This window comes from Sycon ciliatum, chromosome 5, assembly GCF_964019385.1.
Source record: "Sycon ciliatum chromosome 5, ocSycCili1.1, whole genome shotgun sequence".
NCBI classification, from domain to species: Eukaryota; Metazoa; Porifera; class Calcarea; order Leucosolenida; family Sycettidae; genus Sycon; species Sycon ciliatum.
In genome coordinates, this window is record NC_088647.1 from 19,160,176 (window position 1) to 19,185,452 (window position 25,277).

At 48.6% G+C, this 25,277-nt stretch overlaps 1 protein-coding gene across 1 annotated transcript; it reads left to right on the forward strand.

Annotated features, from left to right (window-relative positions):
- Positions 1 to 17,587: 17,587 nt before the first annotated feature.
- Positions 17,588 to 21,709, forward strand: LOC135816868 (uncharacterized). Its single transcript, XM_065329971.1, has one exon. The coding sequence runs from the start codon at positions 17,588 to 17,590 to the stop codon at positions 21,707 to 21,709; it is 4,122 nt and encodes a 1,373-aa protein (XP_065186043.1).
- The last annotated feature ends 3,568 nt before the right edge of the window (positions 21,710 to 25,277 follow it).

Below are 25,277 nucleotides of genomic sequence, written 5' to 3' on the forward strand. Positions count from 1 at the left end.
GCCCTGCTATCTACGTACTCTACGTGGACAACTTTCCGTTTTAGGTAGAGAGGTTAAGTTACACGTTTCTTGCCCTTTTTTCAAAACGCGGTGCAAATCTCACGTTACGTGTAATTTTTAGAGGTTAAGTTACACGTGCGACGTGACGTGAAATTTTGCCTGGCAGGATTCGGGTTTGTTTGTTTGTTGTTTGTACAGTAGGTATCGGTTATAGCGTGGGTGTTTGAAAAACGACATTTGATTCTTATTGCCGATATTTCTTACACACGATAAATCACGTGTGACATTATCATATGCACGTGTGACATATCATATGCACGCACGTTTGGCATGTGGACAAGTACACATGATACACGGATCAATCAGACTCGCGGTCGTGCTAGGTGACTGCGGAGCAGCGGATACGAGAGAAGTCTGAAGAAAGAGTCCGACTGGACAGAAAAAGTGATTCTCCAATGCTGCCTTGGACATAACTCACTTTTTGTGTTGAATATTATTGTATTGAGTATGCACAGAGCACAGATGCTATTACTACAGGCGATACACTTTGCACTAATCTGGCATATTTTGCTACACAAAATCCATTCTTAGGGCCGATATATTCTACTATGCGATAATACTGCTTGTAGGAATAAATATACACATAAAAATAACTCAATCATAAAAATAATATGTGTTATGATTATGAAAAAATGAGTGTTCATTCTTGTAAGCAGTATATTCTTGTATACGACCACACTATAACCGATACGCACTGTATTCTTTATTTAGAGTGGGAAGTCCAAAACAGGCCCTAGCCTAATAACAATGGTCCCACTAGTGAGGGCATGCTGTATATCTGTGCATAAGCCTAGCGGATCAGTGAGTGTAACAGCAACTAGTAGGGAAAGAAAAAGAGAGAAGAAAAACAACTCAAAACAGGAGTTGCGACTTGCATAGGGAGAAAATAACGCAAAGAGTAGTGCATACAGTATTTGTAAAAAGGCTTATTTATCTGGTAAGCAAAAAGGCAAGGTTTAGTTCGCACAAATATCAAATCTTCCAACAAACTCGATAAATCTCGATAAAATTCCGGAAACTCACACAAATTCGGTCGGGATAACCAAGCGAAACTTCCAAAAACTCACGTCATGAACTTACGTGCGGGACAGTCAACTCACGTAAAACACGTCAAATTTTACGTGAGTTTTTTCACTTTTTGACGTAAAAGTTCACGGACGTAAGGGCCTATCCACACTAGGGAGGTTCTGCTCTACGTTTTGGGAACGCGACGCAAAGAATCACGCGAACTTTCTTCGCGTTCCCGTAACGTAAAGAAATGCTGTTCTGCTCTACGTTTCACCTAGAGAAGTCACGTGGAATGTGTACTGGGAATTTCCCCTTCCATATTTGGCAGTTTTCTGCATGCAGTTGATCGATACCCAGCAAATCCGTACGCATTTTCTCTGCGTGTGCCACAACGTAGAGAACCCCATCTCCGCGTAGAAATCTGGAGCCAAAACACGCGAAGCCGTAGACTCTAACCCAGACACCTGCTCTCTACGTGATTTCTCTACGTTCCACGTATAGCAGAACCTCCCTACTATGTAATAAAAACGGCGTGCCGTTTCAGAGTACGTGACGTACACGCGATGCTCTGTCCACACTGCACTCTGTCACCAGTGTAACTACGTCGTGTACCTGTTCAGTATTTTCTCTAGATGCCCCGATTGCACAATGTTTGTAGCGCGTAGACCAGGAAAGGACTCCCTGGCTTGGTCTTGACCTACGCAGCTAGCTACAAAACAAGTGGCGGCCCAGCGATGGCAGCACTGACGCCGAGCTCAAGGAATATCACCCGGAACTCTGTTCCAGGTGCGGAAATTTGGCCACCGTGTGACTCTCGCGGCAGCGCAGCGCCAAGGTCGAGGCGTAGCATCGCTTGACGAACCAGTGTTGGTGGCCGCCGTGTATTTCCAGTAAAAGTCCCTGGCTTTGGCCTTCATGTTGTCAATTTTGGTCGCAAGAGGGTTCTGCTTCCTCTCCAAACAATTCTTTCAAATCAGTACTAGATCAAATTTTCAGTGAATTCTCCGAGTCTCGCTACTACACCTTCCTCTTTATCAGACCCCGGGATTTCTCTGCATGTCCAGCCATGACTGTATCAATGTCGCCTCCGAGTGGTCGCTCAAACGGACGTGTGGCAACTCCAAAGCGAAAACAAGCGGCAGTTGGAAACAGCAAGAAAAAACTGCGATCCGCAAACTCCATCGACTCCCACACAACAAACACTGCGAAAACGGCACGTAGATGAGAAACGTGCTTTGTACAGGGGTCCGCGACTCACGTTCCGCGTGAATCCCACGTTCCCCGTTTTCGGCCATTTTTCGTCACTCACCTTGGCAACAAGCATGTTTACGGCGTGTTTACGTGGTTTTCTACCTAGTCTGGACAGGCCCTAAGACTTTTACGTGAAACTTAAGCAAACTCGCGAATTCACGGGTTTTCCCCGCCCACTAACGTAAAGTTTTTTTAACGTACTCTGTAGACTGTACTGTACTTTTTTTGACTTGTTACAACAGCCTCTTTATTTACGGGCCTGGTCAGACTGCGGCAGATTTTGGTTGCCTGACGAAAAAAGAACAGCGTCCAGAATTTGAATCGCGATCACACTACACATGTGGGGAGAGTGAAAATTCAAACTTCATTTCGAGCGTCAAGTGGTAATCTCCACGAACGACGTCAAATTCCTTCTCCTTGGGGATCGCCAACACCTTCAGTGCAATCCTTGCAACCATCCTTATGAGTTTTGTTGCTGTCCGTGGCCAATTAGCTCCTCGATATCGAGATGAAAAAATCAGTGATTATCAGCGTCAATGGCGTATCAGCGTCAAATCCTGTTTGGAGCGGAAAAGCGTGGTCCGTTCTTGCTTTTTTTTGGAGCGTCAACTCTCGCTTTTGCCGCTCTGGCGGCAAGTTACTATGGAGATTCGGATTCTAATCCTAGGATTATTTCGATTTTGCCGCAGTCTGACCAGGCCCTTAGGCCTCGGTCACACTACGGCAAAAATGCTGCGTCAGCGTCAGAATCATGAGCTTTTCCATGGCAACTGACGCAACGCGGGAAGTTTGAGCGTCAGACGCTGCTGCGTCTGACGTGGGGAAATCGGCTGCGTTGCCGCTGATGGGAGTGACGCTTGGCGGAAAACAGTGTCTTTCAAGTAAAATTAGTTTCAACTTCAAGACACTTTGCTTGAGTTGAGCAGTTATTCGACATTCGTCTGTTCAAGGTTTGTTTTGTTCCCTCTTTTTGTTCGAGATGAGTCCGTGGACCTACGAGGCCGAGGCTGCTCTGCTCCGAACCTGGCGGAAGAGCGAGGCGTTTTCTGAGAAGAAAATGATGTCGAGAAAGGACCAGTTGTTTGAGTGGGTCATCGGCCAACTGGAGCCTGTTGACTTGTGAGTGTTGTGTTGTCGTCAAGAGCCCCAAAAAGGACAACCAGTATGACGAAGTCAGGAGAAACACAGCTGCGATGCGGACTTTTCTTGCCTGATCAATGACACTACAACTGAAAATGGCTTCAAATTCGGAAAGAAACAACAACGATCGTGCACGCGTGGACCTAGTACCTTTCGTCTTCTTGTAATCAAAAATCAATGAAAAATTCGAAAACTTTGTCCGACAATATTTTTGTATAATAAGCAAAAGGCCGGTTTCCGTGGGAATCCGTGTCGTCATTGAGTTTTCCTGGTGGTTTTGTGACGTAGACAAATGCGTCAAGCCGCGGCAGTCATGAGCTGCAAAAAAAACAAAACACTGTGTGACCCCGCGTCTCCGTCAAGTGCTGCGGCTTGACGCTGCGTCCAGCTTCAAACTGCCGTAGTGTGACCGAGGCCTTACGGGCAAGATTAAAAATTAAAAGCAACACAATGATGAGAAAACAAGAGGGGTAAACACAATAACTTTAACAAAGCTGTTGACTCACGCATACACACATACACACACACACACACACACACACAGAGGATAACAATGATACTCAGTACCTAGACTGCAGGAGTTGCAAAGAAAGTTAAATCAATGCAGCCTCCGCGTTTGCGAGGACAGCAGACTGACGCGGCGCATCCGCCGGGCACCGCGAAGGCAGGCAACACTGGCACGCAGGAGACCAAAACCAAGACGACAACGCAGCAACGCCATCACCATTGCGTATGGCTCTCCGGATTTCTCTGCAGACAGAGCAGCAATTCGCTTGAGAAGAGTGGAAGCAGCTCGACCGGCTCCACCTGTGGCTGAGAATACGACAGGTAAAGTTGCTCAACTAACTAACTCAACTTTACCTGTCGTATTCTCAGCCACAGGTGGAGCCGGTCGAGCTGCTTCCGCTCTTCTCAAGCGAATTGCTGCTCTTTCTGCAGAGAAATCCGGAGAGCCACATACGCAATGGTGATGGCGTTGCTGCGTTGTCGTCTTGGTTACTTTACGTAGTGCGGAACCTCTCTAATATACAATGTAGGTGCAAGGCGAAAAAGGGGTGTCACAAAAGGATGCGAGTGATTGAACGTACAAATCATGCACTGAACAAGGATACATGTATACGTACATGTACGTAGTCGTAGCTGTGAATTCTTGGTTATATACATGCATTGTGCTCGTGACTACGAATAAATCCGATTGCATTCGCGACATGACGACAGTTGTTGTGAACTAACGTTACTTGTTATGGATACAATCAAGAGTACGAGTACATAACCCAAGGGGGGTTATGTACAGGGGGGGTTATGTACGTACTCTTGATACAATCAAGAATACGAGTGCATTTATGGACTCTTGATACAATCAAGTGTACAATCAGGAGTCCATGGCCATATATGGGGACTCTTCTGCCATGGTAGATCTACATGGTGCCAGTTGTGGCGCGTGGACTCTTGATACAAAAAAAACATTTCCGGTACGCGGTATGTCTCTGTAGTACTAGTACAGAATACTACAGATGAGTACCTTGGGAGACGAATGGGAGTCAACAAAACTAAGTAAGTTGCAATGCGCGGCTAGCTTCAAGAATTGAAGAATCGGGACACGACGATTTCTGGTTGTCTTCCTGCTGTTCTGCATTTCCGTTTCTGCCTGCATGGTTAGCAGGGGGTAGTTCACCACGCTGTCCAGGTCATCAAGCAACCAACCGTTGTGAGTGTGCCATGCTGCTGCAGTCTCATTTCCTTTTTCTGCTGGCTGCGGCTAGTGGTGCAGCCGGCCAGTGCCCAAAAACAGTACAGGAGCACGATCAGCGCTGCCCCCCGAGATTATCACCATGGCAGGTCACAAAGCCACTGCGGAACGACAGTTGCTGCGCTGTATCAGTGGGACCCATCAAGCTATTGGAGACTGGCAGCTCGATTGTTGACCCGCAGGCAGCTGACATTAAGGAGAGGTTCGACAATGCCTCGTGTGCCGTGGGCAAAGAACCCGCCCTCAGTTGCTTCAGTCCGCCATCATATTATCGCCAGTACACAAACGCTTACAATGGAACTGATTACGGCAATGGTATTCCGATTATGTCCGCGTTTGCCCAAAACGAGACGTTGGAACAGGTGCGGGAATACGTCTCTCTGCTCCTGAAATGGTCGTCTCGCACCATTCCCAACGTGGCCGAGTACATGAACAAAGCATACATCCGTGTGATGATAAACCCGTGTAAAAACTTCAATGGTAGTGATAATTGGGCCCCGCATCCGGAAGGCGATGCAGCGACTCAGCTGGGCAGCGCGAATAGGATGTTCCCGTCTGTGGGCGCCGAGGAATCGGGCATGTTCGTGGCAGGCGGCTGCTTGCGGCACCCTCGATTGCCGGTGATCATCAAGGAGTTCTTCCACACCATTCATGATGTGGCCATGATGGAGCAGGACCCGGATGCGTTTGTCGCCATCAACTGTGTGTCGGCTCGCGATGTTTCCAGCGGACTAGTCTTCGGGCACCTTACGCCAAACACCACAACTGCGGAGTTGCGTATAAGTGCTGTGCTGGCTCACTTTGACCACGACTGGCTATCGATCGTGTCCTCGGAGTACTACATTGGGGCCGTGAGCATCTGGATGGGCTATCCCATTAGCCAATATGATTTCTTGTTTGCGGACGACGCCGGTAGCAGCACTTTTGCACGCACCACCAGCCGTGCCCTGCTCAAGAAGAACCTTCCCGATGTGGCGTGCCTCGTGGCACGCTATTTTCCCGATGTCGGCGAGGACGACGGAGAGTTCTGTGCCAAGATGCGGGCCAACACGAGCAGCAGCGGGTGCCAATTGTTTCCAGGGTCTTGTTACTGTAGCGATACCATGACGACGCAGTACCTGGGCCCGGCGCTGAACCGCAGCCGCTGTCCAACACTGCAGCAGATCAAGGAGCAGTCCGGGTTCAAGGACAAGCCGTTGCCAGGCATTGAGGCCGAATTTCCGTGTCGCGGCTGCGTGGCCGCCGGCTGTGATGTGGACAGGGGTCTGCGCCGCACGGTTTCGCCCAACCCGTCTGGTGGCCCAATGAACCTTAATGCTCCATCTGCGGCAGCGGCCACGCACCATTCAGTGTTGCCTCATTCTGTCCTCGGCTCTATTCTTATTCATGTGCTAATTGTCACCGGTTTAGTTCAGTGAAGCATTCCTGCATGCTGGTACATCTACACCTTTTACACGTATATGGTTTTAGAGTAGACGCAGAATTTACCACATGGAAAGTAGTGTATAAGTTACGATGCTACGATTTATTTTATTGTAATTTCCCTAATCGCAGAATTTACCGCAGGAAAAGTAGTCGTGTATCAGCTACATGTATGGTGCTATGATTTATTTTATTGTAATTTCCCTAACCTGGCTTCGTGTGTCAGTGCTCTTGCAACTACATGTAAGTCTCAAGTTTAGGAATAATATTATTCCACGCCATCAATACCCCAGGTCCAAGATCATGTGTTCAAGTTGTTGCACGTCGTACCGGTATAGTTTTTGAAAATCAACTCCCTCAACCTCATAAATTATTTTTAATCCGGTTAACGTTTACCATGTTTATGTCTATTTTTACTCGTGTAGTACGGGCGAAACAAACACTGTGAATACAATCATGTTTAACGACCTTTCAACATGGTGTGTGTTGCAACGGAGAGAGCTTCAATGACTCTGTATCTGGTCATAGATAGACCTTTGATAAATACCCACACTCATTAGTGACCACACCAGGTCCATCAACACTATCAAATTCAAATAAATTTTCTTTGACTCAATAAATATAACAGGGCCAAACTAAAAAAGGTGTGTGGTTCGACTTAACATGGACATTTTTGTTGCGGGCGGGCGGATTTAAAAAAAAAAATTAAATATATTTTTTAGTTAAAGAGTCGGCGTGGAGAAAGCAATTTTATTAGTGCAATTAGGAGTATAATCGATGCAGACATGGCCAGACAACAACGAGTTCATGGAATTTTTAAGGATTTTTTATGTTATTCAAAATCGATTTTCGTGTTCCGCTCATCAGTGAATAGTATCGGAACTGAGGGTACTGTGTACAAAAATAGAACATTAATTTTTATAACAGCATAATTAATTAAAAGTGTGAACAACAAAGGAAGCACGTAGTCGCGCTAAAGTTGTTCTCGTAGCTGGTTATCAGATGTAAATGTTGTGTCATGTTGCACTGTATCACTTCTTGCTTTGTGGCTGCACTCAGTTATATACGTTAGCACTATGTTTGACACCTATTATGTAATGCTGTAGCACTTCCTTTGTTGTTCACACTTTTAATTAATTATGCTGTTATAAAATGTTCTATTTTTGTACACAGTACCCTCAGTTCCGATACTATTCACTGATGAGCGGAACACGAAAATCGATTTTGAATAACATAAAAAATCCTTAAAAATTCCATGAACTCGTTGTTGTCTGGCCATGTCTGCATCGATTATACTCCTAATTGCACTAATATTTTTTAGTGCATGTAAATACACTGTACTGCCTTTAGACACCCAGTACATCGGCATTATTACGCAGTGTTATGCCATACATGTTGTATAAAGGGATCACTGGCTAATACTTTGAAACATTGTGTGGCAGAAATGTGACTTTAATAGGGGCCGTTTACATGAGGAAAATAAGCCCGGGCTTATTCGCCTCGGGCTTATTTTTTAACCGTTTACATGACGGTTGTACGGGGCTGAGTTCAGGTGAGTGACTGCGAGTTCTGCGCGCATTATATTTTTCAAATCGCACATGAACGCAGTGGTAAATGTTCGTGTTTGATGAAATTTGGATCAAGAAATGCCGGCTCAGGTTTCTACTGCCTTTCCAATTGTCACTTATTTTTCGAGAAGGTGAAGGATGGGCTAGGACCTTCCACTGGACAAAAACCAGAAGAAAACATACCAAGAAATAAATAAAAGAGACGCACTGTCCACGGCCACATTCTCTCAGGTTCACGAGGCAAAATCGAAAATCGAACCAGGGAGTAGTACAATACCAGTAGTATTGTACTACTCCCTGAGTCGAACCACAGACTTTTTTCAGTGTGGCCCAGCCAGAAGAAAAGTAAATTTTACACATCTTGTTTAAAAATGCCAAATGTTAAAAAGCCAAATCACCTCGTACCATGCCATGTACCACTGCACTTTTCCATATGTAGCACTGCACTTTTTCCTAAAAAGAAGTATTTTATTAGCGACCCATTTTATTAGGGGTGAATGGATTAAGGGATATTCCTTTAAGGAGGCTCCCACCTAAAGAAGTAAAAATAAAAGGTCCATGGACACCCTGTTTTTTATGCATAGAATGGTGGAGTGATGTCTCTTCTTCAATTTGGTATAGTTTTTAGGTAGGGTCACCAGGCATATAAGAGGTATTCTGGTGTATTTAGTGAGTGTACAATTTCTTGATTTTCGGCAAAAAAATGGTAAAAAAATTTGCTTTTTGACCCAAAGAAGCCTCCTGGAAGGAGGATGCTAAGCATTTTCTTCATCATATGTTTAAGAACCACATTTGGAGGTATCTTGGTTACACAAGATAGTTTTGCCCTTGGCGAGCCACTTTTTCGAAATTACGGGTGCCGAAATTTCCATCGGGTGCTGAATTGTGAAATGTTTCAGCCTGCAACATTTTGTCCATGGACATATTGATTTTTGTGGCTTTCTGTGATCCTTGAGCCCCAAGGAAACCGATAATGGACAGTTTTGATGGTGTCACCAGGCACTTTAGGCCCCTACCAAACAATATAGGTATCAAAACATGGTATTTTTAGGCCAATTCTGAAAAAAGCATTTTTAGAAAATCTGACCATTCTTGCCTTCTTGACTAAATATCACTACCAATGACATGGTAGTATGGTAATATTATTTTAGAAGAAGTTATTTTCATGCTGCAACCTCCTTTGGACATACCAGACAGTCTGTGCTTGGAAAGGTACATGCATCATTACATGTATGTCATGTAGCCTTCAGTCCTAGCACATTGATATACGAGTAGTGTACATGTACATGTACATGTAAGGCAGCAAGGTTTCATAACAACCTCGACCATGAAACTGGCACATGAATAATGTGAAAGTAGGCATTCAAAATAAGGCACACTAAACACTCACACGCGTGCGCACGCACATATAAACACCCACCCACATGCACGCACTCTCGTGCACGCATCATTGTAACACTACTAGTCCATAGTAGGACTTAGTGTAAATAAAAGCATGAAGACCAGCCACTGCACTTAGCATGCATTTGCTGGTTGTCACTTGCGTTGATAGCAGCAGACTCCAGAAAAACATCGCATGAAGGGCAATATGCATCTACACACGCTGGCGTACACACATACGATATACATGTAATGTACTGTCATGCTCTCTCGGCAATTCTTGTTGTGTCTCAAATACGGTTCACAAATGCGCATTCACATGCAACTCCTGTACTGTAAAGCCATTACCACACTGTCCTTGCGGACACCAGAGAGGAGAGGCATACTGAACCAGCACTGTGAGCCCCCCCCCCCCACACACACACACCTAGCTTTGCACACGCGCGCACACATGCACGTGCATACACACATACATGTACACAAACATTTGCATGCACATGCACACAGTGCACTCGTGGGGACATGTGCATAACCCAGATCAACATTGCGTGCGAACCCACACATGCGGGCACGAGCACGCGCGCACACACACACACACACATGCGTACACACACACTCATACACCTGCCCAACGCTGAAGCGAGGATAGCGAACAAACTACGTTAGACATAGCAACTTGTGCTCGGATTACACCTTTCAACAGCTTGCACACACACACACACACACGCGCGCATGCGCGTGCGTACACACACACACACACACACACACACTCGCGCACGCGTACACACACACACACACACACGCGCGCGCGCGCGTGCGCGTACACACACACACACACAAACGCATGTACTTGCGCATAGGAAATGATTCAAAATAATCAACCACAGGCATTTACCCAATACACACCTGAATGTGCACATCTTAGTTGTGGCATCCCCATTTTTACAAAAGCAGGATTTAGAAGTTCGTCCCTGGTTCAGAACACAAGCTTCTGTCCAGCGTTTTCCTTACACCATCAGTGCAGTACAGTGGTTGACACGAACCTCATTCCTACAGGGGCAGTAGCCCAAGTTCAGCAGCTCTGAGATGCGTCGTCCACTGAGCTCAGGATACTCTAGGATCCACAGAAAGTTTCAAACGGCACTCGTGCGACTGGAGCTGCAAGTGGGTCCACTTACCAGCGAGTGGGCAGCCACTTCACGCTCCACAGGTAGTCCATGCTAAATTCCAGTACCAGTACTAGTATCACTACGTTCGACATCGATGTCTTCACTGACTTCAGCCTGCTTTTCTCACCCTTCTTCGTCAGTAATAATTATTTGTTCTTCGTGGCCACATCGTACCGCTTCAACAAAGTTTTCACAAAACAATCAAGCAGCGTAGGAACTGCCTTTGTTTTGCATTAGCCATGGCCAGTGATTCTTTCCAGCGTAGAAACAGCCACGGCTACAGAAACACTGCAACGAGTAGAACTACATCCTGGAACAACCCGCGATATTCATGTTAAAACAAAATGGCGTCACGATTTATTGAAAGTGGTATAGTTGGTGGTACGAGTGTTCAAAACCATTTGAACTTCATACTGTTCGTCTTCTTTTTGACATGCTCTCTTTCCATCGTCCTTAGCTTTTGTTTGTTGTAAGCTGTTTTGGCTTTCTCCTGTACCTCTGGGGGATGCCAAGTGATGGTTTTGAGAGGCTGGTGATGGCTGTGAGCGAGAGTTTGCCGATCGGCGTCGTCCTCGCTGTAGCGATGAAAATACTAGTTACTGCGCACCTGGAAGATATCACAACACGTCGGAGCGTCCAGGAGCAAAGGAATCTTGGGTTTTCACTGGAATCTAGTTCCTCCAGCATCGTGTAGCCCACCGTCGGTGAATGGTGGTCCAGAAAGGTCGAACCTGGTCTTCTGCAGCACCTCGCAGTCCTGAGAGGCACACCGTGTACGCCTGCCATGTATTGTACAAATAAAACTCATGCAGTAGTGGACTCTACAGTGATGGGTCTCAGCCTGTATGCTGCAAAAGACACAGGAAATGTGACTGGTGTCTGTACACTCAGTGACTGGACGCCAACACCCCAGTCTTCTCCTGCAGGATCTGTTTGACATTGACATTATGCAGTAGGTCGGCATTGACCTGGTTTGGCAGCTATCGTAATAGTATCTGCCTGGTTGGATGTAGCAGGTTGGCGTTTGCTCGTCGTCCAGCCCGGAATTTTCTTGTAACTCACGGTGGAGTACGCGCAGGGTTTGTGATCATCCCTGTTCACTTCAATATTATCAAACACAACGTTCCCTTTGTCACTCATCTTATCCTAAGTACTGAATTTGCTGAAAATATTGCACCACACTTGTCACAACCTACCGCCACTGCTGGCGGTGGCGACTGGTTCGTCAATGGCGGTGACCAGGCTGACTGACTAGCTTCGAGATAGCGGCCTCGTTGTCAACCCCGCGACAGCCTAAAGGTTGATTTTATCGATCCAGCCTCAGCGCCATGTTGACGATGCCCTAGTGACTGTGTGTCATGGATTGCCTTGCCCTCAGCGGTCATTGCCGTCCACCTTGGTGCAGCCCTCAACAACTGGCTCAGCCCATGGGAGTCTCAAGTGGACAAAGTTGTTGCCAAAGTAGCTCAGAAGATTGGTGCATCGTGGTGTAGGTGAGCACATAACTAGGACTTCCCAGCGCCTATTTGTCCAGGCTGCGATACTATGTGACATGCTGTACTGCACATTCTTTTCAGCACTGCAAGGCCGGCAGCTGGACCGACTGCAGGGGCCGCGCACATGCAGGCCGTCTGTTGCCAGTGCAGCATTCTGGAACGTTCCTTCCTTCTGAGATCCGTGGAATAATAACTTTCTTTGCTTCAAAGCAAGTTGCTTACCTTTCTGTTATGCTCCCAGTGTCCTTACAACAATAACCTACAGCAATGTTTCATTTTCCTTTCCATTCCCCAACCAATGAATACTACAATGTCGATTCTATTGCTGAATACTTTAGTGTGTGCCCACGCACGCACGTGTGTGTGTGTATACCTCACTCGCCACTCAAAGTTCTGTTCCCCATTACTGGAACACTGCCTGTTCTTTCAGGACCTGCCATCATCTGCGGATGGGCATTCAATGATTGTATTGTGTGTGTGTGTTTCATTCAGAATCAGATCCGCTATCGTTGCTATAAGAGAACATCTGTGGGTTCACATCCAGTGCATTTTTAGATTTGCGTGCTTTTCTCGCCACGGGCGCATACATGGGACATTGTGTGTGTGTGTGTGTGTGTGTGTGTGTGTGTGTGTGTGTGTGTGTGTGTGTGTGTGTGTGTGTGTGTGTGTGTGTGCGTCTGTGTGTATGGGGATATTGTCTGTATCGGCTTTTGGTACTAATGTTCAGGTCTGTGCTTGCATGTGTGAACATGAAATTGTTCGGTTCTGTGCATGCTATTGCTATGTTGTATATTATTGTATGTATGTGTGCATTTCCACGAACAGTGTAGATGAGCGTGGAGAGTGCATTCATCCCTCATCAACCACTTCCCCTTGGGCTTACGAGAGTTTTTTCTGCGTACCTCTCATTTTTGTTTGTTTCTCTTTGATACTGTATTGATGCCGGTACCTGTACCTCGATGTGTTCCTCTATCTGCAGTCGCCTTTATCCTTCGGTCAAGTTAACGTTTGTGCTCTATTTATCGTGCGAATCAAAATAAACAATAATAACACAAGTCATGCTAGAGTGACGACATGTGCGTGTAGTAGGGTTGATGCGATGGGACGTTATAATTAGGTGGAACAGAAAACGCATTGGGCAGATTGATTGGGCATCATTAATTGTGCTCAGTCTAAACAGTGAACATAATAATTATCTCCAGTGACAGACTGTAGCGGCTAGCCTCCAATAGGTAGCTGGCACTAGTCGCTACTGCTTGTTTGACAGGTGCCGCCAGAACCCCTGTTGTGTCATGCTATAGATGCACATGCCCTATTCTGGGGCATACTGAGGTACTTTGATTTTGTTGACTGCATGTAGACAGCATCCAATAGTAGTACTCGTAGACCTTGGGTCTTTGTAGGTCAACCACCATCGCATGGATCGATCGGTGACTATGCACTTGGAGGTTGGAATAGCCCGCGCTGAACAGATCTTGCCATGGCCCAGGGAGTGAACTCGCTTACTCGACTATCCCGGTTTTAGTTAACCAGCATGAGTGGTGCAATTTGTCCATACCATTTTGCGAGCTCACAGTTGTTTGGGCAGGTTTTGAGCTGCACCACGAAACAAAGCGAAATAACGGCGTGACTGTAGAGCAAGGAAGCGGCGAGACGGCACTTCCAGGACGAGACAGGCAGTAGAGATGTGTTCACAGCACGAGCAACCTCTCAAACCCTGCCGGTACTCCACAGTTACAAGAAAATGTCGGACTGGACGACGCGCCAATGCAAACCTGCTACATCCACCCAGGCAGATAGCTGCCAAACCAGGCCAATGTCGACCCACTGCATACCGGTATGTCAATGTCAAACAGATCCTGCAGGAGAAGACTGGGATGATATTGGCGTCCAGTATACGGACACCAGTCACATTTCCTGCGTCTTTTGCAGCATACAGGATAGACTCATCACTATAAAGTCCACTAGTTCGTGATTTTTATTTGTAGAATTCATGACAGGCGTATTCAGTGTGTCTCGCAGGACTGCGAGATGCTACAGAAGACCAGGTTCGACCTTTCTGGACCGCCATTCACCGACGGTGGGCTACACGATGCTGGAGGAACTAGATTCCAGTGAAAACCCAAGATTCCTTTGCTCCTGGACGCTCCGACGTGTTGTGATATCTGCCAGGTGTGCAGTAACTAGTATTTTCATCGCTATAGCGAGGACGACGCCGATCGGCAAACTCTCGCTCACAGCTATCACCAGCCTCTCAAAACCATCATTTAGCATCCCCCAGAGGTATAGGAGAAAGCCAAAACAGCTCTCAACAAACAAAAGCTAAGGACGATGGAAAGAGAGCATGTCAAAAAGAAGACGAACAGTATGAAGTTCAAATGGGTTTGAACACTCGTACCACCAACTATACCACTTTCAATAAATCGTGACGCCATTTTGTTTTAACACGCATACGGTCCACTGCGAGCACAGAGAAATCAAAAAACTTCTTTCTGTTCTGAACAACTGTAACAGATTCACTGTTACTACTAACACTAGGAATAGGATACACTTATCACCTGCTATTATCACGCTGCTGCTGTTAGGTGTTATGTCCATCATTGCTTGTTCATGTACAGTCAGACCTTGCATAACCGCACACATCCGTTTTCCACAAAAATATCCGGATAGGCGAGGGAACCGGATAATCGAACACACATACTATATGTATGCATAACATATGCTGTAAATCGGTAACCAGCGATTTTCTTCCGGATGGCGAGGGATCCGGATAAAAGAGGACCGGATAAGCGAGGTCTGACTGTATATAAGAATGCATTATGGCAAGGATCATTGCTTATTCCAAGAATGACTACTGAAGTTAGTTGGACTGTTACACTGGTAGCAAGAGGATGGTTTTTCTTTTCGTCATGTTCGGGCTATGCGCAGTGGCCGCATTAGTCGCCTACGGTATATTCGAGATTCAGAAACGTCTGAATCACCTTATCGCACTCGGTCAGTGCGATGGATCAGATCAAACGCCAAGACGTGCTCAAGCTCCCAGCGGAGAGAGGCCACGCATGCGCCATGTTAAGTCTCCGCCTGTGTTTCGTGGAGATACAAGAGAGTTCAAGGAGTGGGCCTTCGCCATCGAACTCGCCATGAAGTCCCTGCAGCTGGATAACGCGGAGGAGCGCTTGAGCTACGCGGCGAGTTTTCTGGAGGGCAACGCTCGTCTTTGGTTTATCGCCTCTCAGGAGGCAAACACGCTGTTTTCCGACTGGCCAGACCTGAAGAGCAAGCTGGGAGAAGTGTACGGCCCGGTTTATGACAGGGAACAGGCGCGCATCGACTTATTCGCTCTTCACCAAGATGAGACTCTTGACGAATTCATCAACAAATTTTCGCGGCTTAGCTTACAAGTTCCCGAGCTTGATGACCACTCCAGAGCTATCTTGTTCACGCGTGGGCTGGCTCAGGGCCTAAGCGGTGAGGTACTTAGGGAGCATCCGCAACATTTGGCCCAAGCCATACGAGCTGCGGTCTCAGCAGACCAGTCGATGCGGCTAGCCCAAGCAAGCTACGCCAAGGCAGTGCGCGCACCAGGGCATCAGAGGCGCCAGCCTGGACCCTGGTCAAGCCAACCAACACCATCCGGTGGGAGAGAAACCAGGGAGCCAGAGGGTCGTTCAAGGCTGTGTTTCACCTGCAGGAAACCCGGCCATATTGCCAGATTCTGTCCAGAAGGAGGGAGGAACGCCACAAGCAAGCCTTCTTTAAACGATGGACGCCAGTAAGGAAGGGAGTGCGACTACTGGCGAACACGAGAGCACCCAGGAATAGGCCACGAATCAAAGTTCAGAACAAATTCAGCCCCTTAGCAAATGAGGAACCACGCCTCGAGGAGACCGAAATTCAAGCCTCGCCTGTCAAGCATTCGTCACCTGATACTGTTGGCCGGCCTAATGAAGTAACCGCCAGCACAGGGAGCATTTCCGCCGACAACGAACACGACCTAATGCGCGTCCAGGGTAAGATAAATGGACGTCGCGTTACCATGCTACTGGATTCTGGGTCAACCCACGACTTCATTTCAACTGACCTTGTCAAGAAGCACAACATCTCCACAACAACCGGTAGCGACGTCCTGAACGTCACACTTGCTGATGGATCGGTCCGCTCACAGCCTATTACGAAAACGGACAGCTTGAAGACCGTAGTCGGCGACTTTAGCGAGCACCAACAGTTCCTAGTATTCCCTATGACGTGGTATGACGTGATCCTCGGCAAACCATGGCTGACCCGGACGAACCCACAGATCAATTTTCGTACCAATGAAATCAAGCTGGAGGGTGGATCCATCATCTGTCAACCGAGTGAAAGTGATGGCACGGACAAATCCAACCCACCGATCGAGACGTTCCTCATCTCAGGGAAGCAGGCTAGGCATGCAATGAGAGGTGGCGCAGAAGGAATCCTAGCGTATGTGACAGCAGATCCGGACGAGCCACAGACGGTGGATAGTCCGGGTAGGGAGGATCAGAAGGATTTCAAGGACCTGCTGAAGGAGTTCGGGGACGTCTTTCCCGATGAGCTTCCAAACAAGCTGCCACCCAGAAGAGGCGCAGATCACGAGATAAAAACGGAAGAAGGAGCTAAACCGCCATCTCGTGCAGCATATCGTTTACCAAAACCAGAGATGGATGAGCTGCAAGCTCAGCTCACCGAGCTGCTCCGTAGAGGATTCATCCAGCCCAGCAAATCCCCATACGGAGCCCCTGTGTTCTTCGTAAAGAAAGCGGATGGAACACTTCGAATGGTATGCGACTGGCGTGAGCTAAACCGCATAACCATTAAGAACAAGGCATGCTGTACTAGTATCACGTTGCCACGTCACGTCCTAATATGACGTACTGGCATGTGCTTCAGACTCATTACGTGTGGGTGTGCTGTGCACGCATGCACCCCCTGAGCAGATAGAGCTCTCAACCACGCGGTGTTCAGTGGTTGTAATTATTATTGCAATGGCATGAAGACAGTTTCGACTTTCTATTTCTCTTCCCGTTACTTTAATCCTATCATGCATTCAACTTTGTAAACCATATGAACTGAGTGGGTGTTCGTTGTGTTGGGTGCACTCTGTGTGCGTGCTTGAGATTCTCCGACAACTTTGGTGCCGAAACCCAATGGCATGAAGACAGTTTCGACTTTCTATTTCTCTTCCCGTTACTTTAATCCTATCATGCATTCAACTTTGTAAACCATATGAACTGAGTGGGTGTTCGTTGTGTTGGGTGCACTCTGTGTGCGTGCTTGAGATTCTCCGACAACTTTGGTGCCGAAACCCGTTGGAAGTTCTGAAAGATGGCTTCGAAGTTGGATGGATTTATTCGCCCGTATCGGGGCAAACAGGACGACTTTGATGAGTTCTGGGCTAAGTTTCTGGTCTTAGCCAAGGCCAATAAGTGGGCCGATGACGCTGCCAAGGCTGAGCATCTTCCGTTGTTCCTGAGTGGACAAGCCTTTACGGTTGTCACTCAATTGTCTGACGAGGACAAAAAATCGCCGGCAAAAATTAAATCTGCGCTGGAGCAGGCATTTTGCCCCACGCCTGGTGCTGCCTACCGTTCATTTACGTCAAGGGCTTTGCGGAATGGAGAGCCTGTGGACGCGTACCTGGCAGATTTGAAGCGCCTACTTACGCTGTCTGGCCATAAGATTGCGGATAATTCAGATCCCGTGCTGATTGAGCAGTTCCTGAGTGGGTTGCCAGCTGATATTGGTCACCACGTTCGTATGGCGTCTGCTACGCAGAAGCTCACTGTCACTGATATGGCAAATCAAATCAGAGTCATGCAGGCATCCAAACTCCCAGAATCCCATGGTGCTGTTGCTGCTGCTAGCTCTCAGCCCAAGAAGTCGCTCGTGTGTTACCAGTGTAAGGCCGTGGGCCATGTGAGATCACAGTGCCCGAAGCGTAAGCCCAGTGTCACCTGTTATGCCTGTAAAGCGAAAGGGCATATTTCCAAGGACTGTCCGAACAAGAGTCGAGTTGGAAATGTCGCTGCTGGTCACGCGCCGCCTGAACGTACGGATATTTGCCTTGCTCTGGCAAAATCGGATGGAGACCTAGTTCGTGTAGCCGTGGACGTACAGGAACCCAGTACTGAGTCTAGTACGTGGACGCGTTTTGCCTCTGTGGTGGATTCTGGCTGTACTCGCACACTGGTGGAGTCGGCTGTTGTTGACCGATTGAACCTATCAGCTGCAGTTTCTCCCTGTCAGGACAAGCTGTTGTCTATCGACGGAACACCACTTACTATCCTTGGCAACGTCACGCTACGTGTGCAACGACTTGATGGAGCCGTCCATTTGCCTCGGATCACTATTGATTGTCTCGTTGTGCCCAACTTGTCGTCCTTGAACACGGACTTCCTGATTGGCACAGATACCATTGGCAAGGTCGGTGGCCTCACTCTACGTTACGACGGTCTAGGGGGCACGCTGTCCTCAGTTGTGTTTGGTCAGCAGGCAGGTGTCGCTGCCGGTGCATCTCCCCAACCCGAATCTGAGAAGCCTAACAAGCTTTCTCGTCACATCGATGTTACCGAGTCCGAGTCGACAGTCACCTTGAAGGCGAATGATTGCCTAGCTAACTGGTCGAATGAGCGTGGTCATTGGATTGCTCAGTGGTCGTGGAAGGGTGGCGTTGCACCCGAGCAGCACATTGGTTCCGGCATTGGAGAGTACTCGCGGAAGTCTCTAAGCGTCAGCGAGGAGGAGCAGTTTGCTTCAGAAATGAAGTTGTGGGTGGACAATGGATGGCTTGTCAAGTACGACTCCGAGGCATTCGGAGAGCCTGTCGCTGTCTTGCCGATACTTGCCGTTAGTCAGCAGCACAAGGCATCCACGCCGGTTCGGCCGTGCTTGGACTACCGTGCCCTGAATGCCTGTCTTGTGTCCCACCCCGGTGTCACCGCTCCAGCTTGTGACGCGAAACTCCGTAACTGGCGCAGACGTAGTGCCGACAGCGTTCTTCTCGACATCCGGAAAGCCTACCTGCAAGTTCGGATCCATCCCACCCTGTACAAGTACCAAACCGTTGTGTACAAAGGCGAGTTGTATACCATGACCCGCATGGGATTCGGTCTGAACGTCGCGCCAAAGATCTTGGACATGATTGTCCAATGGATTACCCGTGATCACGCCGACGTTGACAACTATGTGGACGACCTCTACGTCCCTACTGCCCAGACCGACATCGTCCGCCATGAACTCGCCAGCTATGGGCTTGAGACGAAAGAGCCAGAGCAGTTCGCAACTGCTCGTGTGTTGGGCCTACAGCTGTCCTCTTCTGATGTCGAAGATACAGTCACGTGGGAACGTCGTGCTGGTGTTGACCTCAAGTTGCCAGAGTCACCAACTCGTCGTCAAGTGTTCAGTTGGTGTGGCCGTGTGATTAGTCACTACCCGGTATGTTCCTGGTTACGCCCGCTGTGCAACTACATCAAGCGGCTTGTCGGCGAGAACACATCGAAATGGGATGACCTCGTACCGCCTCATCTCGTGCAACCATGTCGTGAGGTCGAGTCTCGTGTCCGTCAAGACGATCCTGTGCATGGTGTCTGGTCTGTGCCCTGTGATGACACCACAGTGTGGCACGTTTGGTGCGATGCTTCTGGCCTGGCCATGGGTGCGGTTCTGGAAGTCAACGGCGCTATCGTCGAAGACAAGTCCTGGCTCAGACCTTCCGATGATAAGCGTCATATCAACATAGCAGAGTTAGACGCCGTCATCAAGTCGCTCAACCTCGCTCTGTGTTGGCCAGTGAAGAACGTGGTCTTGCACACTGATTCGCGTACAGTCCATGGCTGGTTGACGCAGTTGCTGAACAACATTCGTCGTGTTAAAGTGAGTGGCCTTCACGCTACGTTGGTTCAGCGTCGTTTGCAGATCATCGACGATTTGATCACTGTATCTGGCATTACAGTTGACGTTGAATGGGTCCGCTCAGAGGACAATATTTCGGATCAGCTAACCCGTGTCCCTACCTGGTTCCGTGTGCCGGACAGTCCTAAGAAGCCACAGCCTGATGTTGCAGCAGCCGGTGTTACCGTTCGTGCTCTCCCACCTCTTGCTATGGGTGACATCGCCACTGCCCAAGTTGCCGACGAGGCGATCTCGTCCGTTAAGGCCCAGCTTCTCTCCGGTGAACCGATTCCCAACTCCAGCTACAGCAGAGTCCGAACCCAGCTGGTGATTGAGGATGATGTGCTGTTTCGCAGCGTGAAATCGCCTCTCAACGATGTTGAGCTTGTGCCTGCCCTTCCCCAGAGTCTTACTGCCGATGCACTTGCAGTCGCCCATACTGTGAGTGGTCACGCCGGTTGGGAAAGTATGTGGTGTCTACTCCGTAGCCAATGCTATTTCCCTGGTATGGCACAGCGCTGCCGTGACTACGTGTCAGAGTGCACTACCTGCCGTGCGGCAAATCCTGCTCAACCTTGTCTACCGCAACCAACGCGACCTGTAACTCCCGATGGTCCCTGGCGTGTTGTGCAAATTGACACGCTCGAGCTTGGTACCAACAAGTCTGGCCGATATCACTGCGTTCTTGTCTGCATTGACACCTTCACCAAGTGGGTGGAGGTCGTCCCACTTGTTCGCCATGATGCTGAGTCTGTCGCCGATGCATTTGTTAGTGTCTGCACTCGGTGGGGTCCTCCCCATGTTATCCGCTCCGACAACGGCACCGAGCTTCACAATGCCCTGATGTCATCCCTCTACAAGGTATTTGGGGTCAACGTGTGTTTTGGCGCAGTTCGCCACCCCCAATCGCAAGGTGCCGCAGAACGGTTCAACCAAACGCTGTTGACCTTGGTGCGGAAGGTCCTCGACGAGTCCAGTGATTGGCAGGTTGACCTAGCTATGCTCCTGTACTTCTACCGCAACAGGCCCCACAGTGTCACCGGTGTCTCACCTATGCAAGCAATGGTTGGCTGGCAGCCCCGCAGTCTCGTGGTGGATGCTACCCCAACAGATTGGTCGTTTCCCCGCTGGACGGAGGAAATACAGCGTCGCGCCTCAGCCATGTACGATCTCCTGGAATCAGAGTTGTCGTCCTGCGATTTTGTCGAGGAGCCAACTCAAGCGTTCTTGGCTGGAGAGTCTGTTCTCTTCCGCCGTCCACACCGGCACCAGAAACGACTCCCCGAATTCGAAGAAGGTTGGATCGTCAAGCGAGTCGTTGGTCACTCAACTGTCGTGATTGGCCGTGGCACAGCAGAAAAACTCGTCAACACAGAGCTGCTGAAGCCTGCTGGAAGTCATTCCAGTCGTATCCCTGAGCCACTAGATGTAGCTAGTATTATCGATGACGAGCCGTTGGACCATGTGCCTTTGGCTGGTGTACCTGATGACACCGCTGGTGGTCGTCTTCTCCGCGACAGAGCCCTGCTCCGTGAGCCTAGTAGGTATGGCTCTTGAGACCACTATGTTCTCTGCTTTGTCCGAGTTTGGGTCTGACTCGTGACTCTAATTCGTGTTTTGGCCGTCTCTGACGATTGACGTTTAATAGTGTGTGTCATAAATTTGGTTCTTTTGTTTTGTTTTCTCAATTTATTGGCTCCTATTCTGCGATAATTGGTACTGTTTTTTTATCTTCTTCTCCTCATTTTTAGTGACAATTGTCACTAGGGGGCATGTACTAGTATCACGTTGCCACGTCACGTCCTAATATGACGTACTGGCATGTGCTTCAGACTCATTACGTGTGGGTGTGCTGTGCACGCATGCATGCACCCCCTGAGCAGATAGAGCTCTCAACCACGCGGTGTTCAGTGGTTGTAATTATTATTGCAATGGCATGAAGACAGTTTCGACTTTCTATTTCTCTTCCCGTTACTTTAATCCTATCATGCATTCAACTTTGTAAACCATATGAACTGAGTGGGTGTTCGTTGTGTTGGGTGCACTCTGTGTGCGTGCTTGAGATTCCCCGACAATGCCTACCGAATATTGACGACCTCTTTGATACCGTCCAAGGCAGTGCGTATTTCACCAAGCTAGATCTGAGGTCCGGTTACAATCAGATTCGAATAGAAGAAACAGATATTCCGAAGACAGCAATAAATACCCCATTCGGTCACTTTCAGTTCACAGTGATGGGTTTCGGCCTAACAAATGCCCCGGCAACATTCCAAACCTTGATGAACAGTGTCCTCCAGCCATACCTGCGTAAATTCGTTGTGGTGTTTCTAGACGATATCCTCATATTCAGCAAATCATGGGAGGAGCACCTCGATCATGTCAGAACCATCTTAAACGCCCTCAGGAGGAATGAGCTATATTGCAAACCGTCTAAATGTGAATTCGGCCGGACAGACGTTCTGTTTCTTGGGCACCGGATAGACGGCCAATGCATTTCTCCAGATCCAGAGAAGATCAAGGCCGTGCATAACTGGCCTGTCCCGACGACGGTCACGCACGTAAGACAGTTTCTGGGATTCGCTAATTACTTTCGAAGGTTCATTAACCATTTCTCGGCCATCTCCAAACCCCTGGAGGAACTGACAGGGAAACATGTGCGCTTCGAGTGGAAGCAGACTCGACAGGAGGCATTTGAGCGATTGAAGTCTGCTCTGCTGGATGCACCAGTGTTGCGACTAGCAAACGTCAGTCAGGATTTCCGCGTTGAGACTGACGCAAGTGACTTTGCTGTGGCAGGAGTCTTAACGCAGCAAGCAGAGGACCAGTCCTGGCATCCTGTGGCTTACGTGAGCCGAAAGCTGTCTTCTGCCGAACGGAATTACACGGCCGCCGAGCGAGAAACTTTGGCTGTAGTGTACGCCCTGCAGTGCTGGCGAGTCTACCTATTTCGCCACTTTCAACTCTACACCGACAACATGGGAGTTGTCTACCTCAGGACCAAACCAAACTTAACCAAGAGAGAGGCTCGATGGATTGAATTCCTGGCCGACTATGACTACACGGTACATCACAAGCCAGGGAAGTGTAACATAGCAGACCCGTTGTCACGTCGACCAGACTTGGAACTGAATGGAATCGAGTTCTCTCTGGATGTGAATCAAGGAATTGCGAATCAGATCTCAGCAGGGTATGATAGTGACCCAGAGCTTTCGCCAGTAATCAAGCGCTTGATGGCTTGCAGCAAAGACGCCATGCATGAGCGATACGTCTGGAACAGTGTGGACCGGCGGCTGTACCTAGTAACATCGGGCGATGCTCGCCTCTGCATTCCTCGCGGTCCGGTACGGCTGCAACTGCTCAAACAGAATCATGATTGCCTGACGGCCGGCCATCCGGGGAGAGACAGGACCTACCTGAAGCTGAGCAGATACTTCTATTGGCCAGGCATGAGAAGTACTGTGAAGGACTTCGTTAAATCTTGCGACCGGTGCCAACGCGTAAAGGGTAGCCAGACCAAGGCAGGACTGTTGCAGTCCCTTCCAGTCCCCGAACAGCCCTGGACAGACATCAGCATGGATTTCATCATGGCACTGCCGCTGACCTGCCGAGGACATAGCGCCATTCTAACCTTTGTGGACCGTCTGACGAAGTATGTGCACCTGATCCCGACGACTGTTCATGTTGACTCTAAGGAGGCAGCCCGATTGTACGTGGATCATGTGTTTGCTGCCCATGGCTTGAGCAAAACGATAGTTTGTGATCGAGATCCGCGATTCACGTCGGCGTTCTTCAAGGAGGTTTTCAGTATTCTTGGCGTGGAGCTAAAAATGAGCACGGCCAACCACCCGCAGACCGATGGCATGACTGAGCGTGTGAACCGTGTCATTGAGGATACGCTAAGAGCTTTCGTCAACCATAGGCAAAACAATTGGGATGAACTCCTATCGCTATGTGAGTTTGCGATCAACAATGCCGATCAAGCGTCAACAGGTAACACGCCATTTTTCCTCAACCATGGATGCCATCCAGTTACTCCCTCGAGCTTATTGACGAAGCAGAAAGCTGGAGCTGGCATGGACACGAATGGTCCGCTGTCATGGCTGGATGGCCGCGTAGAGGCACTACGTGAGGCACAGGATGCCATCGTGGCGGCGCAGGCCCGGCAATCATTGTATGCGGATCGAGGACGGGTGGAGGACGCCCTGAAGGAGGGGGATGAGGTGTTGGTCTTCAGGGACTTCCTGCTGACGCCCGAGGAACGAGACAGGCCTTCACACAAATTAAGGCTCAAGTGGTATGGGCCGTTCAAGGTGCAGAAGAAAGTGGCCCCGAATGCGTACAGATTAGCTCTTCCAAGAATCATTCGGGCCCATCCAGTGTTCAATATTGCTGCCCTCAAGCTGTACCATGGCAATGAGATACCGGGCCGTACTCAGCCGGCACCTCCACGCCTAACCGATGCGGATGGCCATACGCGGTACATTGTCGAAAAGGTGTTGTCGCACAAGAAGAGAGGACGGCGCACGCAGTACCTAGTGAAATGGAAGGGCTACCGAGATGCCACCTGGGAGCCGGAGGAATACTTGATGGATGAAGCAGGAAACGCTATTATTCCGCTGAAAACCTACCTGGACCGTTTTTCATAAAATTGCTATTTAATTGGCAGCCACAGTTGTATTGCTAGTTCTACGTGTTGCAATAGAAATGTAGCATTCTGCATGATTAGGATAGTGCTTCCCTGCCAGCCAGGCGTTATTTGCAGAGGACATGCACTGGATCTTGAGTTCATCAGTGTTGTTTTCGGCTACCATGCATTCCACATATCCATGCATGATCATTAGTTACCATAACTGTTCCTTCGAATTGGTACTGTTCTGACAGTTGAGAGGGGGGAATGGTGTAACAGATTCACTGTTACTACTAACACTAGGAATAGGATACACTTATCACCTGCTATTATCACGCTGCTGCTGTTAGGTGTTATGTCCATCATTGCTTGTTCATGTATATAAGAATGCATTATGGCAAGGATCATTGCTTATTCCAAGAATGACTACTGAAGTTAGCTTGTTTCCGCATGGACCACAACATTTTTCGAATCTCGCGGCAAAAAAACAGATTTCGG